We start from the raw sequence: 13,784 nt of genomic DNA, 5'->3' as shown, positions 1-13,784 counted from the left end.
TATTCCTGATAGGGCACACGCATACTTTGATCTGTGGTACGATGTCAATGGGAATTTCCCGTTGCCTTGGTTTCAACATCAGTTCAATTTGGGCAATGACAAGGTTAATGAAAGCAAAACCACTCAAACATGTATTATGTCAAGTGCTGCACAAACAAATGGACCAATCTGTAACACGGGTGTATGTATCAGAACAATACTAACTGTGTTGCAATTACATCATACCCTGGCAAGCCAACATGCATTTACTTTTTAAATAACAAAATATTTACACATTTGGCAACCTTATGTCATTTTTCTTAAAGGCTTTCACTGACTTAACTTGATAATGTAAACTCAGCTGACTAAATTTATTCTGGCTATCTGGACTCTTGTACCACAGCCAAAACAATGATGTGTTTATAATGGATTGAGGCTTGTAGTTTTAGCGGTATCTTTGATCAGCATGAACATACACGTCATAATGACGTTTGCATGGACGTCACGCATGTGCCACATTAGCTGAAGCCCTTCTCCCGCTTCTGGCATTGAGAAAGAAGACATCCATGAACGATTCTTGTACTCACTCCCAAAATTTTGTATATCCTCCCATAGTAACGTGTGTATTGAAAGCACCAACTTTTGTTTTAGTGAAGATGCCAGTCTTAAAAACCAGTTGAGATAAAGACTTCATATCAGCAAGTTTTAAAGACTCCTTTAATGTGCCAATGACCATAAATGTAGAATGAAAAGAGCTTTAAAAAACTGATTATTCTCTTCCCAACATGTCATTCACATTATTTGTCTTCTTTTTGTTTTTCCATGTATTATGGAATCTTATTTTTAAAAAGGTTTGTAGCCACAAGCCTTTCTGCTGAAGACCATTTCAAATAGAATTCAGGGCCTTTTACATCAGAAATAATCTTCAGCGCAACGTTTGTAGCTATGAACCTTGATATTTAGCTACAGTCAATTCTCAATGATACAAACTCAGCTTAAACTCATTTCCTGATTTTATACATGGTCCCGCACACATTTAGCAGTTGCTAATTGTAAAATTAGAATGAAACAAATCACCCTCATTCCAGCAACTGAGTGAAAAGGATATTTGGAAATGTATTAGCTTGCATCCACATTAGCACCTCTGTTCTGTACTGTAGTGCTGTTTTGGGACATTTCCATGAAGCAGTTTAAAAAATGTGCATCATCCTTGCAGACTAAAGTCGAGGCTGAAAACGATGAATAATGCACCACAGTACAAGAAAATGAAAGCTATTGTTGCAGATTTCAACATTCCCACGAACACTTTGTCAACCATTTAGAAAAAAACGGGATACAATAATACAGGCCTATGAAGCAAACTGTGGATGCAATTCATCTGCTTTTCTGATTTGCTCAATACTTGAGGAAACATTGCAGATTTCAAGTGCAGTTCAATTGTAATATAAACTTTTAAAAGTTCACTTACAACTGTATTTTCAATAAAATGCAAAGTACTTTTAAATTTGTAACACTTTTCATTGTACTGTAATTCAAATTTGAGTGTTACTGTAACTTCAATAAAAAATGACAGTATGCATTTGGCTTAGAATTACTGATAAAACACTTTTTTTTTTGCTGGTCCCTTGAAATATATATTAGTGCAAATTGACTGTATGTACCACAATTTTTTTTTGCAGTTGCTATCAACGTTTCGTTATATTTCAGACCATAATAAGAGATTTATTTGAAAAGACTTCTAAGTACGGATTGGTCTTTAAATGACCCAGGTTGACTTTACCAATGCTAAACTAACCCAATATTGATTCCTGGTCAGAGACATTTCTTATCATCAATAATGCAGTTTAAGGATTTATGAATTAAAAGCACACTCTGAGGACAAAACAAAGCTTAGGGATATCTATTAGTTATGCAAATTATGTGCCATACATTTGCGAAGCCTTATCTATATGAACCTACCACCAATTTCACATGTAACGTCTTTACCATTTTCTCTTAAAAGCTCTTAAAATAATGTTTAAGGTGGGCCAGCCTCCACTTTGGAGGCATACTATAGGTTTAAATCTGGCTCAGGTCACAAGTAAAATAAATGTAGTCTCTGCTGTATAAAAGTTTACCACGATGTGTTTGCAGCTTTACCATGCTGTACCCATGGTTATACTTTTATATATTTATCAAAATGTACTGTGTTTTGCGATGTTTATTAATATGCTTCATCATACCTTGCAATTCTTTACAATGCTTACCTATGCTTTACCATGCTTTCACTATGCACTATTACAGTGGTTCCCAACCCTGGTCCTGGGGACCACCTGTATCTGCTGGTTTTCATTCCAACTGACCTCTCAATTACTTAACTAGACCCTTAATTGAACTGATAATTTGCTTACTTAGAACTTTTTAATTGTTTTCAGCTCTTAAACACTTGCAGAGTTCAAGTTAATTATAAAATGTTATAAATAACATGAAATCTGCAACTGCTTAACAGCTGAAAATAATAGCTGTATGGGGCAATCTTGTTATATAGTAATGTGAACAGCCTGGACTTGTGTTTGACTGTTTCCTGGATTGCTATGGTACACTGTATTTTGTGTTCTGGAATCTCATTTTGTGTTCTGAAATCTCATTTCGTTTGTAATGAAGAGTTGTTGAAACTACATGTGAAAACTGCATAATAAACTGTGACTTTTGTTTGAACTACCTGGTCTGGATACTCAGCGTGTCACTATATATATATATATATATATATATATATATATATATATATATATATATATATATATACTGAAAACATTACAACGTGCATGTATCAAACTCTGGTGTTGCACAAGCCCCTATTTCCAGAGCTGACTGACACAACTTTATATTACTACTGCACCACAGAGAATTCATTACAATAGAGAGAGACAGAGCGTGGTGTAATGGTAAGCTAGCTAACAGATGCAGCTGGTCACAAAGGGGGGTTTACTGCATATTGATATATATAAGTGTTTCTGTTACAGCATTTCTAAGTGGGGAAAATAGACTAAAATAAAGCAGCGCATTAGTTATATAATGAAAAAAGCAGCTCCTTCAATAAGTGAAGGAGAGCAATCTCTTCGGTTGCCTAAAAATCAGCAAACGAACCATTTGCTTAATAATGTTTTATTAGTGGCTCTCAGTAATGCAGGAGTGGCTCACACGGTCATAGATGTTGGAGAACTCTGCGTTGGAGAGTCAAAATGAAGATGAGAAAGTAGGTGTTAATCAAGAGATGAAAGGTATACAATTTACACAGGACAAAACATGTAACCAGGTAGAACAGGAGTTCTGAAACATTAGGACACCACTTAAATGCTGGCTTAAAAAAAATAATATATTATTATTGGAACCTATTAGCAGCAACTACACTTCTACTCTCGCTTGAGAGTGTAGATTTATTGTAAAATATTGTAAATGGTGAGTGGATTTAGATTAAAAAAAAACAAAAAACAAGTACATCTTTTTCCAAGCTTTTCCAAACCTGTCAGTTGCATGACTGTGTAGCTATGATGTGTCCACTCCTTTAATATTTAAACAATAGTCGATACATTTCAGTACCAAATTCCTTTTAGACTGAACCTTTTCTATGAAAGGGAGATGCAATCTACTGGCAATCGATTCATCCAGCCGTTTCAAGGGCTAATCTGAGCTATGTGTCTCTGGTTTAAAAAAAACAATATCTGATGGCTGCCCACATGAATAGGTATCTCCCAGATAACTAGTTCTATAAATATCAAACACCAAGCACTTGCTTGAGGTATGTGAAATATTACAACACACTGCACCCCTGGAGCGTATTAAACTACATTAAGGACCTGTTCTCTGGTTTCCTTTTCCTGTGTTTATTCCGAGCAAAGGCTTTTTCTTTGTATCTGGCCAAAAACGGTTCCTTTTTTTTTTTATATCACCAAAAAGATCTTTCCAGTATTGCCCAAAAGTCCTCTGAGACTCAAACAGCCTGGTTACTCATCTCACACCGCAGGTTGCAATACAATATGTATCACCATACATGTGATGGTCAGGGTGAGCTACTTGTGTGATGCATAATAAGATCAAATGCCATTTAATGACTGTTTTGTTAAAAGACAAAAAAAAAAGAGTTAGGGAGAAGATTATACCAAATATAAAACACATGTAGTTTTCATTTAAGAACCACTTGGTGAAAAACACTGAGCTATGTTGTGCTTTTGGTCTTCTATTACGATACAATATATCATGTAAAGTATCACGATTCACTGATACACAATGAATTACTCCGCTCCTAGTAAATACAGCAGATTATGGGGATGTATATCCCTGAGCAGGGCTAACAGAATGTTGTTCACAAGGCCATTACCATGTAATTGCATAGCAGTTACCTAGTAAGAGCACGAATCATTGGGGTTATAGGCATCTGTACATGTGATTAACTAAGATTTAACTTAATTACATTAAGTCATAATTTAGCTGTAAGCCAGTGAGTTACAGTCATTCGGTGCATGTAATCCACTGAACGGTTTTGGAAATCTTAGTTTTCTGGTTTCAAGAAGACATAACAGAAATATTCTGAGGTACATCACAGAAATGTACTCAAAGCTGTAACATTTCATCAAGCACATAACTAGCCTATAGAAAATTAGAATTTGCCAGCAAGGTTATAGCCTGGTCAAGTCCGTCATTTGCTTTGAGAGAATGATTAGCATGTGATTGCTGTGTTGTACACATGACTGTATGTATGTATCAAGGAATGCGGGGTGACATGTTCACTGGTATGTATGTGTTATTGTTGCAGAATTGACTGTTTTCCCTTCTATTCTCACCAGTATTACTTTTAAAAATCTGTTACAGTTACAAGTTTTTTTAATGTAACTAAAAGTAACTATGTTATTTTTTCACATAAAATGTAATGCATTACCTCATTTCAGTACCTGTCTGAAAAAGTCAGCATTACAGTTACAAGTTAAAAATGAAATCAGATTACACTAACGCATTACATATAATGCCTTCCTCCCCAACACAGATACTTACCAGTAGCTTCAAATTACATTTTTATATATCTTTTTTCATTATTCCATTTTACAATGTTTGAAATCATCTGATTGATTATTATTGTAATGACTTTTGTCATTTTTTGATAAATCTGTTTTTATAAACTAGATTAGCCAAAAGTTTTTTATGTTAGTATGCGCTATCTAGTGAACACCAATTCTGTATTGCCAGCAATACAAAAGACAACAGTTGATGTTTACTAGGCGTTTCCTAACATAAAGACACAATCTAGCCAACTGTATTTAATATTCAGTACAGTTTGTCACTGACTAGCAACTAGAACAGAGTGAACTCAAGTACGTTACGCACAGACGTGTCAAACTTATATTAAGAAACAAAGAAAAAATGAAAATATAATTTTAAAGGAAAGCTAACCAAGGTTTTAAAATCTATTTTCGAATGCAAAATACAAATTACCAAATTCATTGTTAAACACAGATATAAGACCCCACTTTTCACCTTTACAGGTAGTTAGTGTAAGTTACTCATCTACCTGTCTCACCCACTCACCCCATCGATCAACTGAAGAGTATTTTCTCCCAGCCCTGGTAGGAGGCATAGTCACTATACAGCATGTACAACAACTGTGCTGAGTGTTCACTTCAATGGTTTGATTGCAATTGAAAATGATACTGACACTGAAGTACTGTAGGATAGATATATCTGCTACAAATTTGCCCTGTAAACGGAGCTACCACAGTGGAAGTGATCTCATACCAAAAAGAGCAGAAAAGTTTACTTTTATAGCGTTGTCTTTGAAATATCTACACATTCCAAATTGAAGTATAAAATATAAGTGCAGAAGTGGGGGGGGGGGGGCTTGAAAATACAGTCAGCACTCACATATCCAACCCTGTAACATTTTGACTTCAGTGACGGTTAAACGAGTGTGACGCATATCTGATTATTTCATCTGCTTTGATATGTATGTAGGTGAGCACGTTGTAGACTACCCCCTACCACCCAAACAACCCCCTGCCCTCCACACACACACACACACATACACACACACGTACACACACGTACACACACGTACACACACGTGTGCACACACACAAGCACATTTCATATGGAAAGAAAAAATATGACTTGGGTTTGAGGAACTGTACGGGGAAACGTATATTGTCGCTCATATTTTTCTTTTCTTTGGCACTGCTGTCGTTTTATTTCTTATTTTTTTCTTACATCTGACAAATCACAAGATCCATCTCTTGTGATTTGTCAGATGTAAAAATGAAAACAGTATCCAAAGTCAGTATTCCAAATTGCAGAATATAGAGCTCGATAAGGCCCTAATGTCACAGTTTACTTGCAAATGAAAATGCACAAAATAACTAAATATCATAGATTAAAAAAAAAATCTATCACAGTATCTAAAACTGTTTAATGATTAAGGTCTACATTACCGTGCCTTGTCTTGTTCTCTTTGTTTTTGGAGGAAGCGCTGTGTAACTGCACAATAATAAAGAGACTGATTTGCCATGCCAGAAAATAAATAAATAAATAAAGCACGGACTGTGACGGTAAAACAAGTACATTGTAAAGTTGAAGAGAAGGGCTTTGTATCACAAAACTTCACCTCTTTAGTTACATGTCCATGATCAAAAGTCCAGATATACTTACTATCTGAATCAATGCCGATATCATCATTAATTTGATGTAATAATCTGCAGCAAATTATTTCTGACAGAGTTTTAGGCGTCACTTAATTGAAACTTCAGTATAGAAAAAGATAAAGTCCCATCTCTAAAATATAGAATCAAAGCTGCCATACAGCAAATTGGATCAATGGCATGGTCACCAATACATTTAGGTTCTGATGTAAGGATAGACGCAGTGCAAACAATTGCGGCTGCAAAACCCAAATTGCAGAGCGGCCAGGCAATTATTTTGCACTGCAGCCTGTGTAAGCTTAAGAGCAAAGCAAATTACTCAACACACACAAACAATGTGCTGCAATCATGATAATGAGGGTCTCAATAAGTGTCGCCTGTGCATCGGGCTATTTAGCGGCCGCACTTACAGCCTAGAGGTGAGGTGAGTTAGGAGTACAGAGAGCAGTAGGTGCTGTATGTGATTTGTGGAGCACGAAAATCAAACCAAACAAAAAAATATGTCAGAGGGAGGGCAGCAAAGTATTCAGTGCATGGAAAAGCAAGGTTTTCTGAGGAGGAGCTGAGAGTCCTTAATGCTGAGGTCACTCAGCATGAAATTGTGTTATTTGGAAAAGCCTCAGCCAACATCAGTTATGCTACCAAAGAGGCCATATGGTTCTCTATAGTGGAGAAAGTCAATGCTGTCAGTGTTACCTGGAGGACAGTCAACCAGGTAATGAAAAGGTGGCAGGGCCTGCGACGGTGAACAAAAGCGAAACTCGCAATACAGCACAGGCATGCAGCAGGAACAGGAAGTGGGCCGCCATTCACACCACAAACAAAATGACCCTGGGTTTGAATATGCAGGGTCTTCTCCGTCTTGTCCTTCTCCTCCGAAGGTTTTCCTGTCTGTCCTCAACAATAGCCAAGCATCGCCGCATCAGGAAGTGTACCACAGCAGCCATGCTGAGGCCCATGACAGGTCTCTGAAGGTGTGTGGTTTTATACAGCTCTTCATTACTCGCTTCTACAATGGTTTGCACCTCGAAATTTTTAGTGACCGCTAAAGTCCCACTTTAAGCAAGCTAAACATGGGTTTTGGCAGCCGCAAATCACTTTGCACATATCCTTACATTGGCCCTTTAGTGTGGAGTGAATATGTAACCGTGTAAATGAAGTCACTGCCTGAAAAGGTTTCTGAGATAAGAGGCTCTAACACTGTGGCGGCAGCAACATTATAACATAACTGTTATGAAAGGGTTAATTTTTCTTGCATGATACCCACTATTGAACTTGACAGGCAGCATCATAGAATACAGTTGTTTACCAAGTATGAAACCAATATCTCAAAGTGTTAGGCCTTTATCATCCAGAAAGCAAAATGCCACATGACCCCAATATGGCAGCCATCTTAGGTCACAGGTCAAAGTGAAGGGTGCCATTAAAGGAGTTTGAATTTGCCAGCTTGAATGGTTTAGGATTTGCAAATTCATACAAGTTCCCTTCACAGGGATGCTTAGAAATGAAAGTTTGACATTCACAAACATAGATGGACCGTTGCCTTCATATGCTCCTAGATTATCATATTCTCAACTTCTTGAGCTAACATGATTTGTTTCTATAGCAACATGGCCTTATTTGAGAGATCTTGTTGGGTGATATGTGTCAAAACATTCATGGTGTGGTTCCCCCGGCCAATACAAGAGTACAGTACAGGAAAAATCATCTCTGCTGTGCTTCCTGTAAAGTGTTTAACAGAAACACCAATTATTAAAAAACAAATAGTTCACTTTCTTTCTTTTCATGTTTATTTTGCTTGCAAAAGCATCAGCAGAGCTATCTGAAGGGTTTGCCCTTTTACAAGTTTGCCACTGTAAATCTGCATGGTAGTTCTTCAGTTTTCCTATGGTTATAATATGCATCCACCATCCACCGCTCCCGTCGCTCTCAACTAACACACAGTAGAGCCTTCATAGACAGGCGCTATCGCTTAATTACCATACTTTTCTGGGCTTTGTCATGCTTACATATGCTGTACCAAGCATTCACTATGCTTTATTACTCTTTGCTATGCTTTTACTGTGGGAAACTTCTATACAGATACTAGCTGTTTACTATGGCGAGTCAAATTATCATTTACAGATATCTCAAATGAATTTCTCTCTCTCTCTCTCTCTCTCTCTCTCTCTCTCTCTCTCTCTCTCTATATATATATATATATATATATATATATATTATATATATATATATATATATATATATATATATATATATATATATATATATATATATAAATATTTTAAGATATCTTTAAATCATTTTAAGATAGCTAAAATACATTTACAGATATCTCAAACTGATTTCCAGATATCTTTAAATGGAGCTTTAAATGAGATATCTAAAATGCATTTTCAGATATCTTTAAATCATTTAAAGATATCTCAAAATGTTTTTGAGATATCTTGAAATCATTTTCAGATATCTCTAAATCATTTAGAACTATGTCTAAATAACTTCCTGTTAATTTAGAGATATCTCTAAATGGACAGGAAGTTATTTTGAGATATCTTTAAATGATTTAGATATCTCTAAATGAACAGGAAGTTATTTCAAGATATCTTTAAATAATTTAGATATCTCTATATGAACAGGAAGTTATTTCAAGATATCTTTAAATGATTTAGATATCTCTAAATGAACAGGAAGTTATTTCATGATATCTTTAAATGATTTAGAGATATCTCTAAATGAACGGGAAGTTATTTCAAGATATCTCTAAATGACAGTTTGGCGTACCATGCTAACAAAACATTATTTAAAGACACCTGTAAGTCAATTTGAGATATCTTTATTTCATTTTTAGATATCTCAAAATGAAATTAATATATCTTCAAAAGGGTTTATTTACAGACATTTCATATTAATTTAAAGATGTTTGCAAATGCTTTATAGATATCTAACTATTTCAAGATCTTTAAATACAATTTGAGATATCTGTAAATGATAATTTGGCTTGTATATGAGGGGAAGCTTGTGTGTCTCCAGTTAACATTGCCTTTGGGGAATGCAAACAAAGGAAAGCCAACAGGAGCTCTGATGATTCACAGGAGTGCTGTTATGTGTACATGACATCAAAGCCTCTAGAAACACCATATAAACATAGATAAACTGATAATTAGCTGACTATTTGATTTCCAATTTCTTGGTGAAATAAACATTATTAGAAAGGGTCAAAATGGCGCTTTTTTGCCCTTTTTTCAAAAGGTATTGAACAGAATACGTGGCATGCGATTAAAAGATCGAATGTGGTATTCGTGTGGCAACTTACAAAAGGTTACAACAAATCTAAGAGACGACAACAGTGGGGAAATACAAACGAACAACGGCGTAAACACGGCCCTTGTTTAATTTACATATCATTTTACATGAATAGGTCATTATGATTGTATCAATAACCAATGCTGCCTTTAATATATCTGCAAGAGGAATGAATGCAGTGATAGCCCAGTGAAAAATCACACAGAAATCAGAGAGGTGAACAGGTGGGGGAGGGGCTCTCAATAGCCTCTGAATAGTTTTCATTAAACATGATAAACACACATCTCCCCAGTATCAGGAACAATGGGATCTTGCACTATAAATCTTCATTAACCTGTTCATTGTTGCTTTGTTCAGGACAGACAGCTGTCTCAAAAATGGTGGAGCTAAAGGGATGGACTGCATACCTTGGTGTATACGATTCCTACAAAGCTAATTCCATGTACAGTAAAGGAAACGCCTTACAACAAAATGTGATGTCTTATGTTAAGCACCTATTTGAAGGGCGTGCTACCACTAAATTCAGGTCTCACGGCTGTTTAATGAACTCTTCTGTAATCCCAGGAATTGAGAACAACCCATTAACTCAACCCATTAACTCATTGACCAATGTATCTCTTAAATCATAATAGTGATAATCTTAGTGTTAACAGTGAAATACAACCAAAAAAATGAGAAACTGTATTGTTCATGTGCTGGCTCTTTAATACAGGATGTCTTAGATTGTGTTTATTAAAAGGGTCCATATGTTGAATATAAAAAATTGTACTTAGACTGCTTAAGACATTAAATAAATGTCACACTTACAAAATGATCCTTTAAGATAGGCATTATCTACAGTATTCTCTTCTGTATAACTGTGTAGCATTTATCATGGGACTCTCTATTTAAAGCTATGAATACTATGGCAGTTATAACAGCAAAATACAAAATAAATAAAGTATGTTTCCTATATGATTTTCTATTAGAACTACTACAAGGTTCATCGTTTTACTGAGAGCCAAATATTCCGTGATAATTATATAAGACTCACACATGATATTGATTGGCAACCATGGGGTGTAATGCAGTGTGGCCTTTTCACTGTAGCGGCAGTTCAGCTGGTTACAGAACTACAGTGACATTATAGGGACCCGCAGTGGTTTATTATAATGCTTATTATATGGCAACATGGCTGGTAATCACAGATTACGACATGGAAATTGGGTGTGGAAAGAGTGCAGTAGCAACTATACGAATCCCTAACGGTACAAAAACGTATCCGCACCAGTACTTTATTACATTTGTACATTTTAATGACCATGCGTCTTTTAGTATCCTATCATTACCACAATAGCACAGTATACAGCAAACTAAAAAGCATATTAAGTGTGTTGGTCAGACTCACGTTTAAATTGTGTAAGCAAAACCGGTATGCACAATCACCTTTAATTGTATGCAATATGCACCAAGATATTCAATAAAACAAACAATAAAGTGGTTCCTACCTTAGCCCTGATCTGTCCTGATGTCGAGACTTTCCGAATGAGTTTATGCGAGATCTCCTGCTCCCCGTCACTGTCCGAGGATTCATCACCGGCGTCGGGCTGGGTCAGGCGGTCAGAATCCAGTGAAGAGACCGACTCGCGCGGATCCCTCACATAGAGCACATTGGGGTTCAGCTTCTCTGCCATCTTCGGGTGTATGGCAAAGGAAACAACAGGTCCGCACGTCTGACTGACAGGTTCCAATGCCCTGTGGGTTTAGTTATGTACAGAAAGAGTTAAAATCTGGTTATTTAGCCAACAATATTAACTTCCCGTTCCCTGCAGCGACTACGGTTTTCTTGTTGTCATTGTTAGGTTCTTATAAACGTTTTGTTTTTTCTAGTTTTATTTTTAAACAACTCAAACAGGAAGCACAATTGTGTCTTTAGATTGAATGTAACATGAAGTAACGGTTAAGCGATTGATCTCTTGCTATCTCTGTACGAGTTTAATTGCTACTCCCTTTTCTTGTAATCAGCCCCGCGACTGCCTAAACAACTACAAGGGAATCTGTTTCAAAATAGCTTTTTGCTTCTGTGTATCTCCCGGTTTCTGAACTGTACATCCCCCTTTGAAGTACTGTGTCTGTGTTTTCAATATAGACACCATGCCACTCATTACAGCACGGGTTTTACACTGACAGAAAAAGCGTTTCCGAGAACTAATAAAACAAAACAGTTGGTTTAACATGCTATTAGTAAGTAACTGTTTTTTGTTTTGTTTTGTTTTGTTTGTTTGTTTTTTTACTACCGTTTTTTTGTTTTGTTTCGTTTTATTGAGCTATACAAGCTTATAGCAGCATGATGACTCATATTCCTGTCCAGTTATCAACGAAAAGGTTCGTTTTCTTATTCAGCCGAAGATTTCAAAGGTTTCAAAATACAGATTTGTCCTACCTATTTAAGCATTTACTGCATTCGTCGGAAACGTCCAGTTACACTGATTTTATTTTATTTTTTTCTTCAAGAGGCACCTTGGGCAACAACCTGTTATGATAGGGCAACTACTATTGTACCCTACACCGTAGTGTTGATAATGTCATCTATGATGCCTGGTTTATTCAACGACCCCCTTCGTTCCTGATTCAGTTTCCTGGTCAACCCACTTCTGTTACAATGTGTTTTTGTTGTTTTAAAAAAAAATGTACTATAGATAATTGTTATAATACAAATCACCGTGATGTCTTAATTGGTTTAAAACGCAAGCATTGTAGAATGTTCCCCTAAGCTACAAGATAACACCGTTTACTTTATCAAACGTACCTTGAGGCAACAGGCGAGAGGGTTATGCGCTGAAGGCTCGAAGCTTCGTTGACACGTACCAGATAGAATAGTCTGAGGTGGGAATGTGCTTTTTCATCTCTTGATAATAGATTTCACACATCCATTCAGAATTCCAACACTTTTACTCTAGAATTGCACGTCCTTCTAGGTTTCTGTCCCGTTTGAACATCCTGGTTAAAACCTGCACATGCTGTTCTGTTTACCTCTGCAGTGCTGCTCCTCTCTCTGTGTTGCATTGAACTGTCACAGTCGGTTTCGGATTATTCACCTCACAGCGGCTACATATGCAAAGCACACGGTAGGATGTGGGGAAAAGGCTGGACAAATAAATATATATAGATAGAGACAGACGTATGCATGTCCTTGAGTCCACAGGGCGGTAGAATAGGGAAACGAAAGGACAGGAAAGGAAAGTTATATAAAAAATATTATATGGTCACAGTGCATGGATAGATGCCGATGTGGTAGCATTATCACAGCATTTATAATTGCACGCACCTGATCTGTCGCAGTCGCGTGCAGGTCTGTTTAGCACTGAGGAACACGTAACCTGTAGATCTCTCAGAGAGATGCAAGGATATATTGTCTCATACAGACCGTTATTACTTTATTCGACTGAATATTGAAATTATTATAAGACTTGGATAGCTTCTGTAAAATGTTAGCAGTGTAATAAAAACATCATTTGGTAATGACGATTTTTAATTTGCTTCACATGACAAATAAACAAGCTGTTTTTACATTTTGCTTTTGTTATACTGAAAACATTTACCAATAAAGCTTGTATTTCCAACATGTAGGTAGAGCCTATCTTAAAAGGTAAATTACATACAGACATACAGACAGACAGATGTACAGACAGGGACACCTCCATATATGCCCACAATCTGATTCTCCCCATGACTTAAATCATGTTAAATAATGTTTCACCACAATATAATAAGCAGCTTTCCACTTACAGTATATGCAATTGGACACACATGTACAGACAGACAGATACCCCACCAGCCCAAGGTTGTTGTTCCAACTGTACC

The 13,784-nt window shown here is 36.4% G+C and overlaps 1 protein-coding gene across 5 annotated transcripts in view; it reads right to left on the bottom strand.

The window, feature by feature from the left end:
- LOC117412307 (diacylglycerol kinase delta-like) overlaps positions 1 to 13,131 on the bottom strand; it is a 100,948-nt gene extending 87,817 nt beyond the window's left edge. Inside the window, exons 1-2 of one of the 5 annotated variants that reach the window (XM_058989095.1) lie at positions 12,730 to 13,131; positions 11,429 to 11,675 (exon numbers count right to left, since the gene is read on the bottom strand). In XM_058989095.1, coding sequence (XP_058845078.1) covers positions 11,429 to 11,614 — 186 coding nt within the window. In that variant the 5' untranslated portion in view covers positions 11,615 to 11,675; positions 12,730 to 13,131. Of the gene's footprint in view, positions 1 to 11,428; positions 11,676 to 12,363; positions 12,469 to 12,729 lie in introns of those variants that run through there. The other 4 variants (XM_058989097.1, XM_058989100.1, XM_058989099.1 and 1 more) reach the window with 4 other exon arrangements.
- Between the last annotated feature and the right edge of the window lie 653 nt (positions 13,132 to 13,784).

Source organism: Acipenser ruthenus, chromosome 16 (assembly GCF_902713425.1).
Source record: "Acipenser ruthenus chromosome 16, fAciRut3.2 maternal haplotype, whole genome shotgun sequence".
Taxonomy (NCBI): Eukaryota; Metazoa; Chordata; class Actinopteri; order Acipenseriformes; family Acipenseridae; genus Acipenser; species Acipenser ruthenus.
This window is presented reverse-complemented; position numbering and strand designations above follow the sequence as displayed.